Raw genomic sequence first — 24,690 nt, 5'->3', positions numbered from 1 at the left:
AGATAAGAGGCCTGGCCTAAAAAGGCACATCTGTGTGTGTGTTTATATTCAGATATATAATCTGAACTTGGTTTATAAATGAAGGTGGCATTTTGAGTCTGGGGGAAATGATGGTGTGGGAGAGCTAACTATCAAAATTATAATGCCTCCACACTGTGCCAAAAAACAGCCCCTCCAGTGTGTTTGAGGCAATTATAAAAATATTAAAAATAGGAAAATGGTGAGAGTTTATTCTTATTGCTCTGGAGCAGGAAGGGCTCTGGCAAGCAGACTCCAAGCCTGGAACCCATGAAGGAGAAGCGTAATAGCTGTTGAGCACAAATGACAAGTTCTCGTGTGACAAATATACCACATTCAAAGACAAGTGATGGAAAGATTGCACTGGGTGATCTGTGGGCATATTTCAGCTTATAAATCTGTTTGCTTGGTGGTGTTATTTACTGAGCATCCTCACAGGTTCCTGTGTTTTGGGCAAGGGGACTGGGAGAGGCCTGGGCTCTGGGGTACAAGGAGGTGTGGCAGTTAGTATCCCACTAGTCAGCATGTTTGTCATTCCTAGAGACAAATGTCATCTGTTCTTGGGAAGGCGGTGTTTGCTTTTTAGCAAGCCATGAAAACCTGGATTGAATCTCATGGATGGCAATTTAGGTATTTTCACATAGTTAGAGAAATAAGTGAGTCCAGAGGTGGAGGCTATATGTCTTTTTCTCTGTGTATTTTTTTTTTTTTAATTGTTGTCCTTTGTCTGTTTTGTTCAGTTGTTGGTGCAGGCAGACATGACTTACAAGGCCTGCCACTCGTGGTCCCATTCACCTATCTCTGTCAACAGACCCCTAGCGTCTCGTCCCTGTTAAAGGGCACTTCTCACACTGTATGGGGGCGTCTCTTTACCACTATCACCCCCCTATACTTGGGTTCCCCCAGGGCAGTCTGGGTGGACTCACTGTGTATTTCTGGATGCAGTACATATTTTGAATAAATGAACGAGCAAACGAACAGATGACTCAATTCCCTTTTGTTCCCAGAGAGGGTGGATGTGGATACGTGCATTTAGAAGACGTTGTGGGAACTGGGAACGATAGGACGGTGCCACATGACGGGCGCTGGCCGCTGAAATGGGAGGAGTCACCTCTGCAGAAACTTCTGTAGGTTTCCTGGTGTCAGTGACCTCGACTGGCACCCTGGAGGATGCGGTGAAGGTTGTCACGTAAAGCGGGGCTTCGGCAGCATTTCCAGAGTTAGTGAGTGGTGAAAAAATCAAGCATAGCTCTGTGTGAGAAAATCAGCAGAGTTCGATGTTATTGATGAGTTTGATTGGATTTCCTTTGGAAATGCTTCCTCTCATGAGCTAAAGAGTCTGAACACTGGGATATATGAGAGGCCCTTGGAATCTTAAGAAAGATAAATACATGAAAAATTACTCTTGGAAACAAACAGGGTCTCCAAGACCTCCTAAGGAGTCTCTGCTTGTCTCTCCCTAATGCTTAATCCACAGACACCAACACAGCCTTGGAATGATGCTACATATGTAGTGTTGCTGATTTAAAAGTTATTTTGGTACAAAGATGAATGGATTATTCTAAAATGATTATTTGAAGGGATAGTTTTTGTATTTTTGATTAGGTTAACTGAAGACCACACAATTGTTCATCCTTCAGATTCTATCTGTTTGGGTATGTACGACTTTGTATGTGATGAAGGTTTTTTTCGGTCAGTGACATTCAAGTATGTTTAGTGCTACTTTAATACTGTAAAGAAAATGGCCTTAAAACATGATGTGGATTGTGAAAACATTGTAGAAAAAATACGAAGGATTTCACATCAACCGTAATTGGGTTGGGATCTTCTGAATGTAGATCTAATGCTGAATTATTTAACTTTATGCTCATTATGTGTCAGGTTTTTCTGCCAAAGATCTGGGGAACTAGGAACCTTGATAGAGTCAATGTGAAACTATACAGGAAACTTTTACAGAACACTTCAAATTCTATTTGGCAGAGTGTGGTGGTTTTAAATATACTGGTAAAGTTTTTAATTGTGACTTTGAATAACGTAGCTCTATTTTGGGTGTTTAATGAATAGTTAGTGGAAAATATTTAGTAACTACATATGAAAGAAAGCAGTTTCCTTTTGGGGAAATTGAATCTTGGCCTGCTTAGTCATCTTATTTTTAAAAAAATCTGCCTTAGTCATCTTATCTTAAAAAAAATCTACATATTGTGTTTCTTGATGGTCAGTAATGGTAACAACTCTCATTTGTGTGGTGTTTCTAACAAAGCACTCTCTTACCATCTTGTCTGATTTTTACAAGTAACTGAGTGGTACTGGTTTTCAGGCAATACAGGGCATATTTGAAATATTTGTATAAATACACTTTTATTTTGGACATTAAACTAAAACAGGATTAGATCTCATAGAATGCAGAGACTATTAATAATGGGAGATGTCTAAGTATGTCATAAATATGGTAGCTTCTCTGCCAGTAATATGTTGAAGTACAATGTTGCCTAATGACTTCTTGGCTATTACAGAGCAGATGCCTGACCTTTAGTCATTCAGCTCCTGAGTAGTAGAAAAAAATTTTGAATGATACAACATTTATTATACTTACCATGCTTTTATGTAGAAAATCCCAATGTTTCATAGGCTGTGACAGGTAGGCTTAGTAGATCTCCAACCAGTTGGTATTTAAAAAAAATCCATTAGGTCTCTCTCTCTGCCTGCACCTCCCCTCCCCCATCCATCCCTACATCTATCTGTTTGTCCATCTGTCTACACACACACACACACACACACACACACACACAGGCCCCTTATTTATTTTTTTTTAAGATTTATTTATTTATGCATACAAGAGCTGGGGCACAGGCCAGAGGTGTAGGGGGTGAGAGGATTCACCAGAGACAGAGTGGGGAGCAGAACAGGCAGACTGACTGAAATACACTGCTGAGGGGAGCAGTGGGTGAGTCAGGAGAGGTCTGCTGCACCATGTGGGTAGCTCCCTGGTTGGGGATCGAACTCATGTGGCAGTGACTGTGGATAGCTTCATAGGTTGCATCTTACTCCTTGCACCACCAGGGAGGCCCCCCACACACCCCTTATACCTTATTTTGGTGAGAAGTAATAAAATAACAGTCCAGGAGTCTGGAGGCCAGGATTTGATTTTTATAATGTTTCTGTAATGAAAATTTCAGATATATGCAGAAGGAGATTACAATATAATGAAACTGAGGTGGCCACTTCTCAGTGTTATCAATTATCAAAACATAACCAATTGTTTCATCTATAGCTCCTATTTCCCTTTAGGACTTTTTGAAGCATACCTAAATGTATTATTCCACCTGTAAGTATTTGAAATATATTCCTAAAAGAACTTTTAAAATACCAAAATATAAACATAATTCATTGCCACTGCTAAAATAATACTTCCTTAATACCACAAACTATTCAATCTATAGTCACATTTCTCCAGTTTTTTTTTTAAGATTTATTTATTTATTTATACAAGCACTGGATACAGTCAGAAGTGCGGGAGGGTGAGAGAATTCACCAGAGCCAGAGCAGGGAGCAGAACAGGCAGACTGACAAAATACACTGCTGAGGGGAGCAGTGGGCGTGGCAGGAGAGGTCTGCGTGCGCCATGTGGGACCCTCGCCCAACAACCCAACAACCAGGGATTGAACCGGCGCTGCAGAGGCTGCAGGCAGCTTCACAGCTCAGTGCTCAACCGCTCGCCATTGGGGAGGTCCTCTCCAGTTTTTTATAAGAATATTTTTACACTATTTTAAGTTTTACAATATGAGTGATGGTTATTTCTTTTCGATCTTTCTGGAGCAATGAGTTCTCCTTCTATAACTTTGCCTCTTTAAATAAAGAAATCAGGTCATCTGTTCTGTTGAGTTTCCCACACCAGGACTTTAAAACTTGAGGTATAATTTTTAAAAAATAGCTTTATTAGCTGTAATTAATAATACAAGAACTTCATATATTTCAGGTCTATAGTTTGGTAAGTTTTGTCAACACACCTTTGAAACCATTTCAAAAGTAAGATAATGAACTATATACATTTGTTGTCTTCCAACTACTCTCAATTTCATTGATGGATTTACCAGCCTGGAAGTTCTCCAAACTTCATTGTTCTAGAGCTTTTAATTGAAGTTTCATTATGTAGGTATAATTAATTGATTAAATTATTGGTCATTGGTAATTGAACTCCATTTCTAACCTCCTGAAGGTTTACTGGTGAAACTAACATGTCCAACCATTCTAATATGCCCTGTCCTAAAGCTATTTAGGGGCCTAAGAGTCACCTCAGTGGTATAACCTCAGATGTTTGAAAAGGATTCATTATGAATAAGGCACTTGTATCACTCAGGAAATTCCAAGTGTTTTAGGAGTTCTGTTCCCAGAACTAGGACAAGACCAAATATAGATTTTTTGGGGGGAGATATAGCTACTGATTGATCTGTATATCTCCCCTCAAAGTTTGTCCTATCTCTGTATAATCAAATAAAATAATGTACTTAAAAAATCTAACTCTTTTTACTGAAAATAATTATTTTGAGATTCATTCAATCAAGAATTCCTTTCTATTGCTGAAAAATATTTCATGATTATATAAATATCCACATATATTTATTTATTCACCTATTGTTTCTGATTTTTTGGTTATTACAGATTAAGATGCCAGTACCAATCCATATACAAGTCTTTCTAAGCGCATATACTTTCATTTATCTGGGGTAAATATCTGGGAGTGGAATAGATGGGTTATATGGTAGTATATGTTTAACTTGTCAAGAAATCATCAAATTGATTTCCAAAGTATATGTTCCATTTTACATTCCCACTAACAGTATGTGAGCATTCTAGTACTCCACATTCTTGCCAGCACTGGATTTGATCAGTTTTTCCTAATTTTGTCCACTGTAATAAGTGTAATATATCTCATTGTGATTTTAATTTGTCATTACCTTATGACAAATGATGTTGGTCATCTCTTTGTATGCCCATGTCTTCTTTAGCGATATGTCTGTTCAAATCATTTGTTCTCCCTCTACTTTTTTTCATTTGGGTTGTTTGTTATTGCTTGAGTTTTAAAAGGTCTTATATATGCTGGATACAATTCCTTAAGCAGATATATGATTTACCAGCATTTCCTCTCAGTTTGTGGCTTGTCTTTTCATCCTCTTCAGTGCCTTTTGTGTGACAGAAGTTTTTAATTTTGATAAAGTATAACATTAATTTCCCCCTTATTGTTCATACTTTAGCTTTTGTGCCTAAAGTCTTTCCCTAACCCAAGGTCATATTTTTTTCATATGTTTTTGTAGTTTTAGATTTTATTTTATATCTGTGATCTTTTTGTATTTCTTTTGTATATGGTGTTAGAATACCAGCCACATTTCTTTGAGCTAATAATCAAAACGTGCATGATATTAAAAACAGAAACAGGAAATGAATAGATAATGAAGAAAATCATATGTAGAATATAAGATAACAGTCAAGAATTGTAGGAAAAAATAAAGATATAAGTATAAATGGACTGCTTCTGGTTAGAGAGGAAATTTGCCTTTTTTAACAAAAAAAGATATTCTATTCAGGAAAATTCTATATAAACTACATATCTAAAAATCTAAGCATTCTTTATATGAAGGGAATAATAAAATCATATCATAGTAGGAGTTGTAGCTAAGAGGTAAATAAGGAAAAAAATTGAAAAAATTGAAAATAAGAATGGATGAGATAATAGATTAGTGAATTTAGTGACTGTATATTTCAATAATGTTTCTGGAACACTCCTACAAGAGTGTTCAAGGGAGAAAATGATAGGTGAGAAACTGATCATAATATCTGTGGAATGTTATAAAATAAATGAAGTACTTAATTCATTGAAGAAGGAGAGATTATCAGTCTTCAAAAAGAACTAGTATCATCTATGAATAAAGTCTAGACTCAAGTGACTTCCTCTGTCAAGGAAATATTTGACAATATGAAATTTGAGAGGGGAGGAAAATTTTAATACTGGTTTTTACTTTTATATTACATGTATTTGCAATATCTCCTTTTGAAAATTCTGTTAATAGCAATTTCGAAAGTTTTTAACTGTTATTTGATTTATTCCCACAGATAGAATTTTGAGCCAAAAGACTATTATTAGTGATTTATTATGCCAAGTTCTAATTAAATGCAGTCAAATAATTGGTTGAGACAATGTGCTGCTATAATTACTGACAGTGTTGCCCCTTGCATAGTATAACATTTTGTTTAGCATGTTTTGTAACTTGTTTGAAAAATAAGCCCTTCACTTTCTAAATATCTTTTTTGAAATTCATAATTTAATTAGCACCTACCATGGTTCAAGTGATTATGCAGAATTTGATTAATCATGTCACTTGATTCGTGACACACTTATGATGACCCTCTTATGTAGTCATAAATAATTCATCCATTCATTTTCTTAAAATATCATAAACACTTCTGGAACCATCATGAGGATGTGGGTATTGAGTATAATTTCCCTCTGCTTGTGACTTCCTTCCTCATTCCATCCCTTCACAGTCTCTTCCTTTCCCTCCCCATAAGCCACTGCACTGTTCATTATGAATTGTGTAGTAACCATTCCCTTACTTTAAAAATAAGACGATTTTATATACATATATTACTGTTATTTTTGGTTTTATAATTAAGGTCCAAGAACCATGGGAGAATATAAAATGGTTTGAAATATGAACAGGTGGGGTACCCAAAGGACAAGAGAAGGAAAACACAGAACAAAATAAGTGTTTAAAAATAAGATGGCTGAGAATTTTCAGAAGTCAATGACAAAGACAAGAAAGCATCATTTTAAGTATCTAGTTCAGAGAACCTCAAGGAGGAGTAAATTAGGATAGAAAAGTCCACTTCTAGATTCATCAGAGTTAAACTCCTAAAAAAGAAGATAAATAGAAATTCTTAAAAGCAGCCATAGAGAAAAGAAACGTTGTATACAGAGGGACAAAGATAAAATTTATGGTACAATCCATATCAGAAACTGCAACCAGATGACAATGCATCTATATTGTTAGGTGCTGAGAGAAAAGAAAACTGAACACCCTTGCCAACTTAGGATTCTACACTCAATAAAAGTATCTTTTAAAAATGAAGGCAAAATAAAGACCTTTTTCAACAAAGATTGATTTTATTGCTAGTTGATTTATTTGCCTTATAAGAGATGTTCAAGGAAGTTCAGAGGGCGTAAGATGTATGATACTAGATGATATTTGGATGTCCTCAGAGATATGAGAAACACCAGCAATAATAAAAAGGTTAAATATAAAAGATTTTTTAAAATTTTTATTTATGTTAGAAGTTATTGCATCTCTAAAGTATGTATTACTAAGGTTTATAATATTTAAAGAAATAATGACAGTATTACATAAAGGATGGGAGGAAGGGCAAGGAAATAAGTATGTCACAGTGAGGTTCTTATACTTGTATAAGACAGTAAAGTATTATTTGAAGGTAGACTGATGACTAAAAGCTGCATGTTGTAAAATCTAGGGCAACAACTAAAAATTAAAAAGAGCAAAAAGAAAATATGTAATAATAATAGTAAAATAATAAGCTAATAAGAGAGATAAATATGTAATTAAAAAACACAGTCCAAGAGAAAGAAAAGGAACAAAGAACACATCAGGGGAGGTTATTAAGATAGCAATTCTGTGACTAAATCTTCAGACATTACAATAGGGAAATAAAATCAGTATTATATTAGTAATTAGATGACTTGATGAAATGCACAAATACCTTAAAAGACACAAAATATGAAATCTTATACAAGAAGAAATAGAAAACATGAGTGGCCCTATCTATATCTGTGGAAGAAATGGAATTTGTAATTTAAAACTTTTTTTTTAAAGATTTATTTATTTATACAAGAACTGGGGTTCAAGCCAGATGTGTGGGAGGGTGAGAGGATTCATCAGAGACAGAGTGGGGAATAGAACAGGCAGACTGATGAAATACACTGCTGAGGGAAGCAGCGGGTGTGACAGGAGAGGTCTGCTGTGCCATGTGGGACCCTCGCCAGCTGGCTGGGATTGAACCGGCACTGCAGAGGCTGTGGACAGCTTCACAGTGCTGCGCTCAACCGCCTGTGCCCCGGGAGGGCCTGTAATTTAAAACTTTCTACAAAGAAAATTCTAGGCTTAGATGACTTGACTCTTGAGTTCTATCTGACATTTAAGAAAGAATTGTTGCATCGGGCAACAGCACACTGATAACGAAACGGGAGTTGTGGAGCAGGCTACATAATGCAGGATGCTGCTCAAGAGCAAGATCCTGGCCTTTTTATTGATACACAGCATTGGTTGTAAGGGGGAGGAACAAAAGGAAAGGGGAAGGAGATTAAAGAAAGGGGAAGAATGTAGAAGATTAGGGATTATGAGTCTGCCCTTCAGGCACTTCTCATTTGCTTGATGAATTGGTATTGTCATTGAGATCACGCCCTAATCCCCCAGCCATGGTTTTAATCTTATCAACAAGGCATTCCACTGATCAGCTTCTGGGGTCCCTTGTTATGCATTGGTCCTCAGGTCCTGGGCGTTTCTGGTCATACCTAGTGATACATAGCCTTCCCATTGTGATCCAGCTCTGTGCTCTTGTTGGATTTGAAGGGCACCTTGCAGGCTTGGGCTTTTGTACCTAACTGACCAAGCCATTTTGACCTTGCTTAGGATTTAGAACTATAGGTGATAAAATGGTGGTCGAACAGGCCACTTAGGAGTAGCAGACCCACAAAGAATTATTACTATCTTACACCAACTCGTTCAGAAAATTAAGGAGAAAGAAGTAATTGTCATTTCATTTTATAAATCACATCTTGATTTTCAAAACCAGAGAAAGCTATTACAAAGAAAGGACAAGACTTCTATTTGAAAATTGAAATGTATTAATAAGAGAAATTAAAGAAGATCTAGATAAATGGAGATTTATGTCATATTTATAGATTATATACTTACTATTTCCCCCAAATTATAGATTCAACACAATTCCTATCAAAACCCCAATGGGTTTTTTTTTTCTGTCATGAAATTTCCATGTTGACTTAAAAAAAAAAGTAAATCAAAGGACCTAGGATAGCCAAAAAAACAAAATAAAAAACAAAACAAATTTGGAAGATGTAGGTTATCTGATTTTAAGACCCACTATGAACCTGTAGCTATCAATAGAGCACATATTTATGTAAGGATAGACAAATGGATCATTAGGATAGGATAGTCCAGAGAAGGATTTATGCTTGTTTAGGGTTGAATCAACAAAGATTCCAGATAATTCAGTGAAGAAAGGATATAGTTACCCCCCCAATAAATAATAATGGGATAATTTTTTATTAAGGGGAAAAATAAAGAACTTTGATTCTTGTATCACAAACAGAAATTTACCTGAAGTGGATCTTAGAACTAAATATGAAAGCTGAAACTTTGAAATTTGTAAAGAAAAATAAGGGTTAATATCTTTATGACCTTGGGATAGGAAAGATTTCATTGCAGACTGTTCACTGAAGGAATAATAACTTGGGACTCATCAAGTAAAAGCTTCTACTCTTAGAAGAACTACAATGAAGAAAATGAAGAGGCCAGGTACATAGACTGGGAGAAAATATTTTCACATAAAGCCGACCAAAGGACTTGACATTTTACAACTGAAACAACTCAACTAAAACATTATGTACCTCACAAAAGAAGATATATGTATTCCAATTATCATGTCCAAATATGCTCAACATCATTATTCATTAGTGAAATGAAAATTAAAATACTATGTCACTACACACCTAACAAAGTGGCTAAAACTTAAAAGACTGACAACCCAAGTGTTGGCAAGGAATGTAGAGTAACTGGAACCATCATAAATTGTTGCTGGGAATGTGAAATTGTACAACCAGTTTGAATATAGTTTAGAAGTTTTCGTAATGTTAAATATAATTTACCATATGACCAACAATTTCACTTCAAGATATTTACCCAAGAAAAATTAAAACACATGTCCATAAAAAGACTTATACACAAATATTGAAAACAGATTTATTCATAATAGCCCCAGACTAAAAACAAACCAAATGTCTATCAGCAGTTGAGTCGGTAAACAAATGGTGGAATATTCATACAATGACATACTACTTGGCAATAAAAAGTAACTGAATACTTATGCACACAACAATATGAATGAAGCTTGCTTATGCTGAGTGAAAGAAGCCAGACACAAAAGACAGCATGTTGCATGAGTTTATTTGTATAAAATTCTAGAACTACTGCAATAAGCTGCATTAACAGAAAGGAGATAAGTGGTTGCCAGAATCCTAGAATATGGGGAGACTGATTGCAGAGGGGTACCTTTTGGGGGTGACAGAAATTCTACATTTTGACTAGGATAGTAGTTATATATGAAAGTACCAATCTTAAAATAAATTCATTTAATATATGTTAAAACATGCAGTTAATATAATGCACTTCTCTCTATATATAAAATGCCTCAATTGTTTTTTTTTTTAAAGGATAAAGCCAAATTGCCCATCAATGGGTATTAAAGTTTTTGCCTTTTCCACTTGGTTGATCACTTTGGAATGCACTTGCTGAATATTCCCTCCTGTCCCCATTTTTCTGCCTTGTTCCTTCTGTTGTATATTAAACTTCCTTGTTTGTGTGTGGGTCAGCTTATATATACTCTGTTCCATTTCATTGACCACTTTGTTTACCTTGCTTTAGTTTCATAGTTAACCCTACTGTAGATTTTCTATTTTTTTATTTTTTTTAGATTTATTTTTATTTATACATGGAAGAACCGGGGTGTAGGCCAGAGGTGTGTTGGGGGGGAGGGTGAGAGGAAGATTCACCAGAGAGAGAGTGGGGAACAACAGGCAGATGTACTGAAATACACTGCTGAGGGAAGCAGTGGGCGAGACAAGAGAGGTCTGCTGCACCATGTGGGTTAGCTCCCTGGGCAGGGAGCAAACTCATGTGGCAGTGGCTGGCGATAGCTTGATAGTGCTGAGACTTTAAGCACTATCCCTGAGCCACCAGGGACTCCCACGGTTGATTTTTTAAATATTAATTATACCCATGAGCTTTTACTTTTTTTAGAAAGCAACCCATTTAATTGATTAGCAGGAATCATCCTGTGTCTACTGGTGCATACATGCTTCTGCATATTTTGGAAAGCGTGTTGAGAGTGAGCTTTCTCAGAGTCCTTCAGTTATTTCTGGTGTTTAGTCTCTAAGTAAGTCACCCTCACTCACTGAGAAGGTAATAGCTGGAGCAGTGATGCCCCCAGCTCTAAGTCTGCTTGGTCATTTCTTATGGGTGTGGATATGAGAAAGAGGGGTCTCTCCTCCCCCTGCCTTGAGTGAAGGCATCCTATATTTGGTATTCTCAGGATGGTTACTCATCGTGCATTCCAGATTGATTAAAAACATGTCCCTCTTCTCTTTTAGTATCCGGAGTGTGATGCAGAAATATCTCGAGGAGAGAAATGAAATAACCTTTGACAAGATTTTCAGTCAGAAAATTGGTAAGTTCTGATTGTTCATTTGGCACGCTGTGATTTTAATGGTGATATTGGGTGACATTCTAATAAATGCTGCTCTAATAGTGTACATGCTTTATAGGTAGAGCTGGGGATGAAGGAAGTTTCGTGTACTTACTAAGGTAGTGACTGTATGTTCCTGATGATATACCTTACGAATAAGCTATTAGGAAATAGACTAATTTGACTGTAGGTTTTCAGGCAGTCTAGGGGGTTGCTACAACCCAAGGATTGGGAACCTGCAAGCAGGTTCCTGCTCTGTCTGGGCCCTCTCTCAGGCCTTGCGCCCCTCCTGGGTCCTCAGCACCTCTCACTGCCATGTGCCCTTGTGATTGCAGTGAGTTGGGCTGTGTCTTCGGGAAACAGTCCCATTCTTATGGTTGCCCAGGTGCTTCCACAGAGTGTTCTCATTAGTTTTCATGGGTTACAGGGTTTCATAGACTGTTCATCATTGTCAGTCCCACACCTGATTACTCTTGTTCCTGTGACCCCATTCAGAGTCTTCACTTACTGGGTCACAAGGACTCTCCTATTGTGGGCACAGAGGTAAGAAGCATTTCTCACTGGCTTATGCCCAACTCTGGCCATGCTGGTTTTGGCCCGGGCGCAGCAGGTGTGTGGTTATCAGACGTTAGTGCCCATTGAAATTAGGACTGAACTGCAGTTTTGGTGTGGAGTTTCAAGCCCTATGAAGAAGAGATAATCGTGTTCTCCCTGCCTACTGAAAGGCTGGCTGTTTAGAGGTGACCATCATCCGGGTTAGATAATTTACAGTCCACACGCTTTTTTTCCGTTCTCCCAAATCAATTCCCATTGTTGTACAGGCTTCATCATCTGGCCTGCCGGCTAGCATTATTAGTAGCTAAACAGGTGATTCTGGGTTTCTATATGAAATCAGCATAGCTGAATATAAGCAGACAGAATGCTTTTCTACTTTCTTTGTACCTTGCTTGTCTCCCATGTTTGTTCAGATAAAATTTCCTGAGGAACTGTGTCTGATTTTTAGAGTTATCTTATGCTAGGGGAAATTTAAATTGTTTATTAAAATTTCAAGGAGTGAAGATTTTACTAAAAGTTCCTTAGAACTCTACTTCTGTATTTAGTCCTGTTTCCATGAGTTGGACCTCCAAATCTCTGCGAGGGGGGGCCCTTTATTTTACAGGCAAGGAGATGCAGACCTGGGGGTGAAGTGACTTGTTCTGATTCCAAGTTCCCCTTCTCTATTCTAATAATTCTTTAAAGACGATTGGAAAGGAGACAATGAACATAGAATGTATTCCAGGAGGTCACCCAGTAAGAACTGGATAGATTTGTTTTTGGAGAGTTATAATGCTCCTTTTGTTCAAGTTAAGTAGAAGCTGGTACAGGTAGTCTATGGATTTTTGTAAAGTGCGTTTTACCTGTCTACAAAAATCAGCCAGCCTATCACAACACTTTAGAAGCTGCTGTGATAACACATGGAGTTACACTGGTCAGAGGTGGGTAATGTGATCTGGAGATGAATTGTGGCCTGAATGTTTGGAGGACAGTGGCCCTGAACCACGCAGAGACTGTTCTGATCACCAGGATTCGCTTGGGAACAGATCAGTTGAAGGCATTTGGCGTTCATTTCCTTTTTTATTGGTGCTTCTCATTGTCTTCCTCATTGTGTTTGGTTAACTATCCATCCATCCAAATGGTCTCCTTTGCTTCTGGTGTTTTACTGAAAACCAGAAAACATCTAGCATGTTAACAAGAGAAAGCCTATCTTTGATGTAAGGGAAAAAGGCAATTATTTATTAGTTAAGAATTTTTTGATTTTTTTAAATAATAAATAATTAAAAATCTAAATGTTCAAAGTAACATATTTTCAATGAAAGTATATTAAAATATGTCGCGATACAGTTTACATAGCACATCCTTTGTCCATATAATGGCTATGTAGCTCAGTGATTTCAGTGCAGCCACAGACCTGTGCAGCTGTCACCACCATCTCATTCTAGAATATTTTCATCACCTTCCCCCCTAAAGGAACTGCTTCTCCATTAGCAGTCATTGCCCATTCTGCCCTTTCCTTTTAGGCCTCATTAGAGGTGATCACTGCTGATCTGATTTCTGCCTCTCTGGCTGTGGCTGTGGGGACTCCACACAAAGGGAGTCACACCCCTTGTAGCCTCTCGAGGGCCCACTGCTCACACCCTCCAGGCTCACCTGCGTGGTGGTGTGTAGCAGAACTTCGCTCTTCCCTGTGTTCCTGTCCCCTTTCATTGTGTGGGTGTGCCCCACTTTGTTTGACCATTTATTCGTTGACAGATATTTGGGTTGTATCTGCTTTTTTGGCCCTTGTGATTGATGATTCCGTGAGAAGAAAGAACATTCTAACATAATTATTATTAAGACATGCTGGTAGGTTGTTGCAAACCTTCTGCCCCTGGAGCTGTTATTCCAGTTTCTGAAATGCATTGAGGATGCCTTTTCTGTTTTCTGCTCCCCACTCTCACTTCTACAACCCGTTCCTGTCTGCCACCCTCCCCACTCCTTGCATCAACCCTCCACCCACCACTAGCTCCCAAACATGACTTTTCCATTGTTTTAATTCAAACCTGACCAGACTCTGGTTCCAGGAGCCTTTGATCAGAGTGAATAATGATCTAAGTGATAATGGCTTTAATGTAACTTATTGTCATCCACACAGATTCTTCCCTAAGAGTGGCTTCCCTTGGCGCTGATGGCTTATGAATTTTATCTTGGTGAAGCTGTTAGAAAATTAAAAATTGCTTAAATAGATAGTTCCTTCTTTCCTTCCTTCTGATTTGTGAGCTTGGAGTTGGTCTTGAGAAACTTGGGTTTAAACTTGGAAGATCGCAGGAAAGAAGGGCCTCTCCTGCGGGGGCAGGGAGAGAGCACAAGGTAGACCCGCCAGACACAGATCTGTAATTATGTTGGACATAGTTATATATTTCATGTGTCTAGCTCTTGTCTGTCTGGTTCCTCCTTTTGCTGGGTGGCCTCTCATTTTCTGGCTGGTATTAAGGATTAGGGAAAAGTGGGGGGTGGACCTTGGTGGGAGTAAATCTGTCTGTCTCTCCAGGTCTGTCTGCCCCTCTGTCTTTCCCGGCCTTCCGGTCAGCTCCTTCCCGCCATGTCTCTGTGAGTTACTGCCTGGTCGGTTTCTGTGTTTCTCTTTCACTCCCTCTCCCCCTGCCTATCAGCTTCTTTTCTCCTCACCCCTTACCAGCTTCCCTCATGTCCAGTGTGTGCTGTAGCTGATGTGTAAAAATGCCTTGTGAAATAAAAACGTAGAAATCTTTTATTTCCTTGACCTCTGAGGTTTTGCTGAGACAATGGGTGATTGGCAGACGTATTGGCTACCCCCTGAATTGGTTATGTCCTTCATTTTCTTGTCTGTAAAAGCAGGGATGATAACAATACCTACTTCCTAAGGCTGCTGTAAGGGTCCAGCAGGAGATGTACCTAAAGAACTTAACACAGTGGTTGGTTTTCGGCAGATGTCTGTGAATGAGTGCTCTTCAGTGAAATTGTTGTACAAGTTTTTTAGCCAGTCTCATCTAAAAGTAGATTGGAAAAATGAACCCCAGTACCCATTTCCTAGATTCAGTATTTTTCAGTATTGTGTTTTGTTCATCTCTTCTTTATGTGGTTGCAAGTAACACACCCCTCATAGCGTTTCAGCCCTGTTTGCATCTCAAAAAACCATAGGAATGTCTGCTTATACAACCACAATGCCTTTATCCCAAGCAATTAAATTTTGTGATGATTCTTGGTATACTTTAATATTGAATATATATTCAGATTTTCCTGATTAACTAAAAATGCTTTTTTGTTTTTTGGCTTGTTATATGAAGATCCAGGTATTGTTCTTGTAATTGGTCATGGTGTCTTTTTTAATCTAGAATGCTCCCCTGTGCATTCCCCTCCTCCGCCATACACATACAGGTAAATTGACATTGAAAAAAACTGGGTCAGTTAAATTGTAGAATGTTCCACATTATGAATTTTTCTGGCTGCTGCTTCTTGGTGTCATTTAAATTGCACTTCTATTTCTTACATTTCCTGTCCACTGGAAGTTAGCTCTAGCAGCTTGGTTAAGTGTGGGTTTCCACTTTTTTAGTGAGTCCTTTGTGGGTGGTGCTGTGTCCTTTGTAGCAGAAGGCACATGACATGTAGGTGTCTATGCAGTCACTTTTCTAAAGTGGGCTGAGATGTGGTCAACCCATCAATACCTCAATTACCTGTCAGCTGCTGCTCTTTTCACTTTCATTGGTGATCTTTGTCTAAGTCAATTACTTTATTAGGGGTTTGTAAAATGGTGAGTTGTCTATGCTGTTCCTTTCATATTTATTACTTTTACTTATTAACTAGAGCTACTTAATTGCCTTTAAATATAGTTCATGCAGGAAAGGCTGATGTGGTTGGCAGGATTCTAGGATGCCCCCCATGACCTCTGCTTCCTAGTATTACTCCAGTGAGTAAGCTGCTTGAAAGAGATTTGCAGATGTAATTGAGGTTATGCACTGGGTGGGCTCAGTCTACTCATACCGGCCCTTTAGTAGTAGAGAATTTCCTCAGGCCTGTAGAAGAGGGAACCAGAGAGACTGAAGCACAAGAAAGATGGGACACACAGTTGCTACCTTTGCAGGTGGAGAGGAGCATCTGGAAGGAATATGGGTGTCCTTTAGGAGCTGAGAGTTGGCCCCTCCGTGGTGGGTTGCAAGTAGGCAGGGGCCTCAGTCCTACAACTGTAGGGCTGGATTCTACTAACAATTTGAGTGAATTTGGAAGGTCCCTCTACAGATCCTGTAGGGCAGGCCTGTGAGACCCTGGAAACACCCACCCAGGACCCACCCAGACTACCTACCCACCCAGACTATGGACCTACAGAACTCTGATCACAAATGGTTTTGTTTGTAAATCATTGAGTTTGCAAAGCAATAGGAAATGAATACGACAGGATAAATACTTAATTCTTTGTTTTTAATTGCCAATTTTCAGAATAAAAGAGTGACAGCTGCTTTTATTCTTCTCATCCTTGTATAGACATTATATATCTTAATTGATATCAATTAAGTTGACTCCTAATTAGCTTTTAGTAAAACTTACACATTTAGATATTGTCAGTGTTCTTGATTTGACTCCAAAAAAATGATTTTAAAGAGATACTTGTTATTGAATAGACTATAATATCAAAAATTCAGGTAGAGTTAAGATGATTTTGTTAGTATTTTCTTCTATAAGATAAAAATGAGAATTTTATCATTTGCAACCAAGGCACATGGCATTTGATAAATGCCATCTGTCTGTCGACAATCTACTTAGCTTCTCTGTCAGCATACCCACTCTTATTAAAAGAGGATGTTTCTGATTAGAAGGAGACTCCAAAATAGATACTTAATTCATGAAGTATGCAAATGTTACTCTCATGTATAAAGAACATCATGGTTAATGTAGTATTACATCATTTATTGCCATGGAAGACATTTCATTTTATAACACTGACTTCAGAGCTTAATCCAGAGCCTGAATATTAATCTTTTTGAATTTGTGTGAAATAATGTTGGTGTCGGAAATGTGATTTTTGGTCACAACAAGACAAAACTTTGCAATTTTTGATTTTTAAAAAAAAACTTTATGGGGCCTTCCCTGTGGCTCAATGGTTGAATGCTGGGTTGTGAAGCTGCCTGCAGCCTCTGCAGAGCCAGTTCGATCCCCGGCCGCTGGGCGAGGGTTCCACATGGCGCGCAGACCTCTCCTGCCGCCCGCTGCTCCCCTCAGCAGTGTATTTCATCATTCTGCCTGTTCTGCTCCCTGCTCTGGCTCTGGTGAATTCTCTCACCCTCCCGTGCTTCTGACTGTACCCAGTGCTTGTATAAATAAATAAATAAATAAATCTTAAAAAAAAAAAAACAACTTTATGGAGGTATGGTATTATAAGACATAGAACTCATTCTGGAAATGGAATGGGTTTTTGTCTAGTGGACGTGTATCCTGTAGTATTGCCATTTGTGTGTCTTAGTAGGTTGTTTCTACACACATTTATGCACACTTGTATGATTCCTTAGGATTTTCTGTAGGCAGGATTCTATCTCTGAATAAAAACAGTTTTACTTCTTTCTTTCCAATCTGTTGCCTGTTTTTTTCAGTTTTTACTTTGATTTCTTAAATATGTTTCGTGTTTGTCTCAAACATTTAACATGACTTCAAAAAACATTTACATAGGAAGAATGCACAAATTGTATTTGGCATTTGGGGTTAAGGCATAAGAAGTGTACTTGCCTTGGGCTTTGAAAACAAAAGTGTATGTTTCATTATAAAAGGGATACATTGGAAAATCAGAAATTGCTACCTTATAAAGTCCTTTTAAAAATTTCTAACAGTTCCTATAGAGACAGTTCCTATATAGACATATATGAATATATGTCTATATAATACGTATGTCATAGACTAAAAATAAATTGGTAATTATAACGTCCACAGAAATACTAAAAAACAAGTGATACTGAATAAAACATTTTAGACTTACTTTTTTGTCAATTTCAAAGAACAAAATCATTTCATAATTTATAAAATTACCCCTTGAGCTGTTTTATTCTTCAGAACATAATAGATGGTTTACATCTACAAATATTTATGATTTTGGAACTTCTAACTCATAGGCCAGGGTTAAATGATAGCAAAGTTGAGCGCTTTTGCATATGGTTGGTTGAGGGAAATCTCAACCTGGGAACCAGCTTCAGTCTTTGTTTTTTCTTTTGTTTCCACCTTTGTTTGGAGGTATTTGTTTCTGTCACTGTGAAGGGTGGTTCCTGACAAAAGCCGCCGCCCCCTCCCCCCCCCCCCCCCACTGACAGTCACAGAGCCAGCTTCCCACCCTATCTTATCTGTGAAACTTTCCCCAGCCGAGAGCAACCAACCAGCACAGAGGAGAAAAACCTGGGGCCCCACTCAGTTCTGCATCAGTCATCCATGCCTTCGTGAAAAGGGTTAAGGATTCATTTAAACTTCCAAATAGCAGAGATAAACACTTGACTAAGCACAGCTAATTAGATTTTCAATTGAAAAGGCAATGCACCAAGAGGCAGCTAATGATGAGTGAACCCAGGGAAATTAGGGTCACAGATTCTGCACAGTTTCAACTTGGGTTACCTAATAAAAATGCTGGGTTACCTAAAAAACAATTACCCAATAAAAATGAAAGACATTAGAGAAGAGGGAAAAGCTGTTACTTAAAATCCTACCAGCAGGCTGTATTTTACGACAGGCCTGGGAATGGGCTCACAGAGATGGAGTTGGTGTAAGCAGGGAGACGCCCACCACCTCTGCAGTGCTACCTCTGTGTCTGGGCACGCTGGGAGAGCTGAGGCCATCCTGTGAGGAAATCTAGCTGTCTTTAAAAAAAAAGTTTTTTAGGACTCCTTTTTAACGATCATTTAAATACCCAATAACAGTCATGATAATCATTTATACGAAAAAATTTATATAAATGATCCTTCAGCATCTCCTGATCACTAGGACTGCTGGAAGCTGGTGTACCTCCAGGAGACCCAATCAGCACATGGGCAGCTCCATTCATGAGCTTTTAAACTGTTGCTAATTTATTTTCCCTGCACTCTTCTGAGCATGCAGTTAATAGGAATTATGTTCCTTTAAGCTAGAGATGGCTGCCTGTGCACTGAACAAGGGCTCCGGTGTTTCTGGGCGAGGTGAGATAGCGTGACCAAATTTGCACAGCTCCTGAGAGGTCGGGCCTGGCCGGGTGTTGTGCTCCCCACAAGCAATTTTTTTTTTTTTTGCCTGTTAGAGGAAAAGTTAGTGTGGAAATTTAGCATGCAGATGGCTTTTTTTTCTTTTTTAAAAATAACTATCAGCTATACAATTCCTAATATGCAATGATACCAAAATCCAGAATTTGGGGGCGGTGCACGACGTCTCCGTGGCAGGTCTCCCATGAGTGCTTTGCTGAAAGACATTCGCACTGGAGTGTGGGGTTTCCTGGCTTCGTGAGACAAAGGCACACGGACCTAGCTGAGGTGGCGTTAGCACAGAGGGGCCCCCCCAGCCCTCTCACCTGCCTCAGCCCCTCTGGCCTGCTAGTGCCCAGTGGCTATGAGCTCCTTCCTACTGCCGAGTCCCTGATATTCACAGAAAATGCTGCTGCTGCTGTTTCTGAGGCAAGAGTTCAGCAATCATGGCAAATGAGGGGAAATTATTGTTGTGGCCCAGAGGTGAGCCTGGAGGATCAGCCAGCACCTGCAGCTCTCTCCACTGCGTCCTCTCCTTGCCGAACCCCACATACCTTAGAGGAAAAAGCTCATATGCTGTAGCAGTATTAGCACATGTGGGGTCATACTTCATGTCGCTGGAGAATGCCAAGGACCTAGGAAACATTATCCCTGCTGGGAAAGTTGTCCATCAGCTTTGGGAGCTCAGGGGCGAGTGTATGTGTGTGTGATTGTACCATGTTAGAGCTTTAAGAACCCCAGATGCATTATGAAATTCCACCACTGTCATAGTGTCCCTGCTCTTAGCTCTTTTGGAAATACCTTTACTGAGGATTTTATACCTTCCCCTAGAATTATTTTAGGATTTCAACTTCTAGTCAAAGTCAAAAGAAGGAAATGAAATGTAGAGTCTACAGGCTTTGTTTGAAATCTATTGCTCTGATAAGCACTGGGGAGTGTACTTAGTGAGCAACACACAAATCTGTGCCCTCACAGAACTAACATTCTAGAGGACAGACACCAACAAATGTGTACTCCATGTGGTGGTAAATGTCACAAAGAAGAGTCAAGAGAGGAAACGGGAGACAGCGTGTGTGTCTGGCAGCTTTAAATAGAGCATTTCGAGAAGGTAGTGAAACAGTGCCATGAAGGGCTATCACGGGTAAAAGGGCTGTGCCCAGTAGTGGACAGGTCGCTGTCGGGTTCTCACCTGTGCACCTAATTACAATACAATGCAGGCTCAGGGAACAATGGGGTTTATTTAACAAACAGGGGCAGCAAGGCGTTCTCAAGTTTACAGGTGGTCGGTTTTCTCACCCCAGTTAGTGTCCACAGTGTCCAAAAGTCCTACACAAAAGCCTGCTCATCCAAGATGGCATTGCGGGCCTCCCTGGTGGCTCAGCGGTTGAGCACTGGGTTGCAAAGCTGCCCGCAGCCTCTGCAGCGCCGGTTCCATCCCCGGCCACTGGGCGAGGGTCCCACATGGTGCGCAGACCTCTCCTGCCGCCCGCTGCTCCCCTCAGCAGTGTTCTTCGTTGGTCTGCCTGTTCTGTTCCCCGTTCTGGCTCAGGTGAATTCTCTCACCCTCCCACGCTTCTGACTGTACCCAGTGCTTGAATGAATGAATGAATAAATAAATCTTAAAAAAAAAAAAAAGATGGCATTGCCTGGTCAACGAGGGCCTGGGGCCTGTGGTGTGTGAGCATGCACTGGGCCAGGATCCAACTCGCCACAGCTGGAGGTGCTTCCAGGCGGGGTGGCTGAGATGACGCTGCTGCAGCCCACAGCCACAGTTGGAAGGTTGGCATGGCCCGGATAGCAGTGAAGGCAGCAGCACGAGGAGGCGATACCGCCAGATGATAACAGCTCTCAGAGGTGACCCGGACAGCACCGGCCAGTAGTGCCACTCACTCTGTTACTAGTGTTACAGCTCTGTGTAAGTTCTTGGCCCACAGCAACAACAAAAAGCTCTTTGAGACACCAGGCTCGAGGCTTGGTGCTCCTTTGAGGTAGTATCAGAGACAAACCGGACGCAGGCAGCGGCTGTTGGTATCTGCGAAGCTCTTTGGCTTCTCTGTGGAGCTTTTCAGCTTCTCTTTCTCTTTCCTTGGAGGTCAGCTGCTGGATGCTTCTGAGAGCATCCAGTCGGAGCAAGCAAGTGTCCAGTTCAAGTTGGTGAGTCAGAGCAAGTGAATCCAAGCAAGTGAGTCGAGTGAGTGCAGGAGTCCAGTCCGAGCAACCCTGAGAGTCCAGTGAGCAAGAATGTCAGGGCAAGTCCAGAGCATCCCAAGCATGTCCCGTCCAAGCAAGGCTCGCTTGCCTCTGCCAGCACCCCAAGCTGCTATGAAATGCCCATCACCTATAGCTGCTTGCACTGGCCGCAGGCAGTGCTCTGGGGCCAACTGCTGTGGGAGCCCCAGGGGAGGGGGTCTTTAGCTTCAGTAGCACTTACACAGGGAGTCTAATAACCAGGGACGTGAGGGAGCTGAGTCCCTCTGTATTTGTGAGGGGATGTAGTTCCAGGTAGAGAGCTCAGCAGGGCAGAGACCCTGAGAGTGCAGCCTGTGGCAGAGGAAGAGCTGAGGCCAGGGAGGCTGCAGCTGTGGAACAGGTGGGAATGAAGGATGTGTGAGGAGTGGGTAGCTGGGAGGGGAGGGCTGGTGGTGGAGAGACTTTCAGGCCACCGTGAGGATTTCTTCATGCGAATATCCCAGCTTTTACTTGGAGTGACATGGGATGTAGGACAGTTTGAGCACTGGGATGGCTCCCTCTGACTCAGTGTTCACAGAGCAGTCTAGCTGCGGGGTTGGGGGTGGGTTGGGGTGGGGGGTGGAGAAAAGGCTTGAGGGGCGAGTGTGGAAGGGGGAGCTCCTGCAGTGAGCCTGACGCTGGCCTGTGGTGAGAAGTTGACAGATCTCAGACTCTGAGGATGGGATTGATGAGGAAGTCTATTGTGTAAGGGAAGGAGAGGGGGATTTGGGGCTTGTTTAGAGGGGATCTGTGTGTCAGGTTCAGTTCAGGCCAGAAGGTAAAGGAGAGGCTTGGCCAGGACATGGGAATATGGGGTGAAGGTTTGGTCCCTGCCTCTGGGAATTGAGGTCACCTGGTTTGCACAGTGGGCCATTTGCTGAGGAGTGCTGTTTGTCTGCCTCTGCATCCTCCTGGTGCTCTGAGATGAACCCGGAGCTCACAGCTCTGCCCCAGCTCTGATGCCTTCTGCTCTCTTATGAATAGAGAAGCTTCTTATGGGTTGGGTTCGGAGAGAAATTCCAACAGTGGCAGGGCAGGGAGAATTCTCCTAGTCCCTCAGAGACTATTTATAACAGTAGGACACAGAGAGAGAGAAACTAGGACAGCTTTTTAAAGCAGCAAATATTCTTACCTTGTAAGATGCACTTACCCAAGAAATCTTTGTTGTTGTTTTTTTAAGTTGGAATTTCTACTGCTTGCAGCATGGATAAAATAATAACTTCAAGAAAAATAAGTAATTGTTGGTCTTAAGAGGTTTTATTCTTTTGGAAACTATTTGCTTACTGGGTAATTTATGACTGTTGAAGATGATTAAAATTAATTCTGTTTTGTGGCTTCTGCTCTCAGGCTAACAAGAGGGTTCAGAATTGGTGCTGGCTGAGATAGGATGGCTTCCTGGGGCAGTGGTTTGGGTCTCTCCCTTTTGTTGTGTCTTTCTCATTCATGATTTTCTGGATATGCCTGACTTCCTCCTTAGGCTGTACTGGATGTGTAAGAATTTGATGGAAATTTATTTGTTTATTTTGTTTACTGATAACTATGCTCAGTATGTGTGTCCTAAACTTTTTAAAGACAACCTTACAGAGGTATAGTATGCATATACTAAAAGAACAGCATTTGAGTTCTGACCAAGGTGTGTACCAGCCACTCACTACCCAACCTGTGCAGGGACTGTTTTCTTTACTTTGAAAAGCCCCTTTGCATCCGCTCACCCCAGCCCCAGCCCAAGGCTGATCTGCCTTCAGTCACATTCGATTTCATTGGCCCTTCCTAGAGCTTTATATAAATAGTCACACAATAGCTGCGCTTTTGTGCCTGGTGGGGTTGCCTCAGCGCCCTCTCAATCCATCCACATTCACAGCGAGTTTGTTTCTTTAGTTTCTCTTATTGCTGAATGGTGTTCCATTGTAGAGACTTAACTATTTCAATTGTTCTCGGGCCGAGGGTGGTTTCCAGTCAGGGCCAATAATGAACAGAGCTGCCATGGGTGTCTCACACACTCTTGTTGTGGACCTGCGCTGTGGTCTCTCTTTGCGAAGTGCCTGGAAGCTGAATTGCTGGAACCCCCATGACAGGTGCATGCATGTTTGTGATTATTATGTCCTTTGGATGAATTGACCCCTTTATGGGGATGAGAAATCCTTCAGCCCAGTAACACATTGTTCTGATGTCTACATTGCCTGGTAGTGGTATTGCCACTCCAGCTTTCTCGATATTGGTGTTAGTGTGGTACCTCTGTTGTCTAGGATATATGTTCCTTCCATCTTCTTTTCCTGTCTTCTTTTAGATTCACTATAGTCTAGCAGGTCATGGTGCCACTACTGACTTGCTAGCTATGCCTCTATATTTCTTTTATTTATATTTTTGGTATTCCCAGGCACCTTGGCTTCCTGAACTCCTGGTGCCTCACATCAGCAAAACAACATGGTCTTCTCGGGCCCTCTTCCTAGCATCACATTTTAGGCTGAGCTGAACCAGACATAGGCCCTTCCAGTTTATCTTACTGCTTCAGGGCTGTACCTATTCCACATCTGAAAACAATTATTTCATTTGCATGATTCAGTTTTCTGGTTATTACAGCTGGAGGTTTAGTCCAGCCCTGGCTATGGTATTATGTCCTGAACTATAGATTTATTTTTGAAATAAAGTGTTCGGCTCTTGGTTGGAAAATGGGTTAAATGTAAGAGTCTGGCATTGCCTGTAAAACCTTTGACATGCAGCTCCATTGTGATAGCTTCACACAGTGATACAAAGACAATGGTCAGTTTCTAGCTCACCCACAATAGTGTAGGTCAGTTTTGGAAGTAGAGGCTTTGAAGAAGTCTGTGTAGCTTGGATGATACTGGTTCTCAAGCCCTGAGATGCTCAGCGTTCCACACACAGATATTGCTTAGTCTTGACCCCTGCAGAGGTCATCGTCAGCCCCATTCATTGGACAGCTGAGAAGACAACCACTCAGACAGGGGGCAGCTTGCCCATATGGTGGTCTGGGCTGCAGCTGACTTTCACGAGTGGGAGTCCTCTGCCCTCCAGTTCCCAGTCACTCTCCTGAGCTGCCTAACTGAGAAATGTGTGCTCACTGTGTAGAGGGGATGTCTATGGGCCGCTGCAAGTTCAGGGAAACCAGAGCTGGAGTTTCCATGCCTGAAGTGGTTAGTTA

At 40.6% G+C, this 24,690-nt stretch overlaps 1 protein-coding gene across 1 annotated transcript in view; it reads left to right on the top strand.

The window, feature by feature from the left end:
• Positions 1–24,690, top strand: part of GRK3 (G protein-coupled receptor kinase 3) — a gene marked incomplete at its 5' end in the record, with an annotated part of 123,346 nt that overhangs the window by 13,784 nt on the left and 84,872 nt on the right. Inside the window, one exon of the mRNA XM_084254151.1 lies at positions 11,471–11,547. Coding sequence (XP_084110277.1) covers positions 11,471–11,547 — 77 coding nt within the window. The remainder of the gene's footprint in view (positions 1–11,470; positions 11,548–24,690) is intronic.

This window comes from Talpa europaea (assembly GCF_964194135.1).
Source record: "Talpa europaea genome assembly, chromosome: 14".
Lineage (NCBI taxonomy): Eukaryota > Metazoa > Chordata > Mammalia > Eulipotyphla > Talpidae > Talpa > Talpa europaea.
Note: the sequence above shows the minus strand (reverse complement) of the source record. Positions and strands in the feature narration are given on the sequence as shown.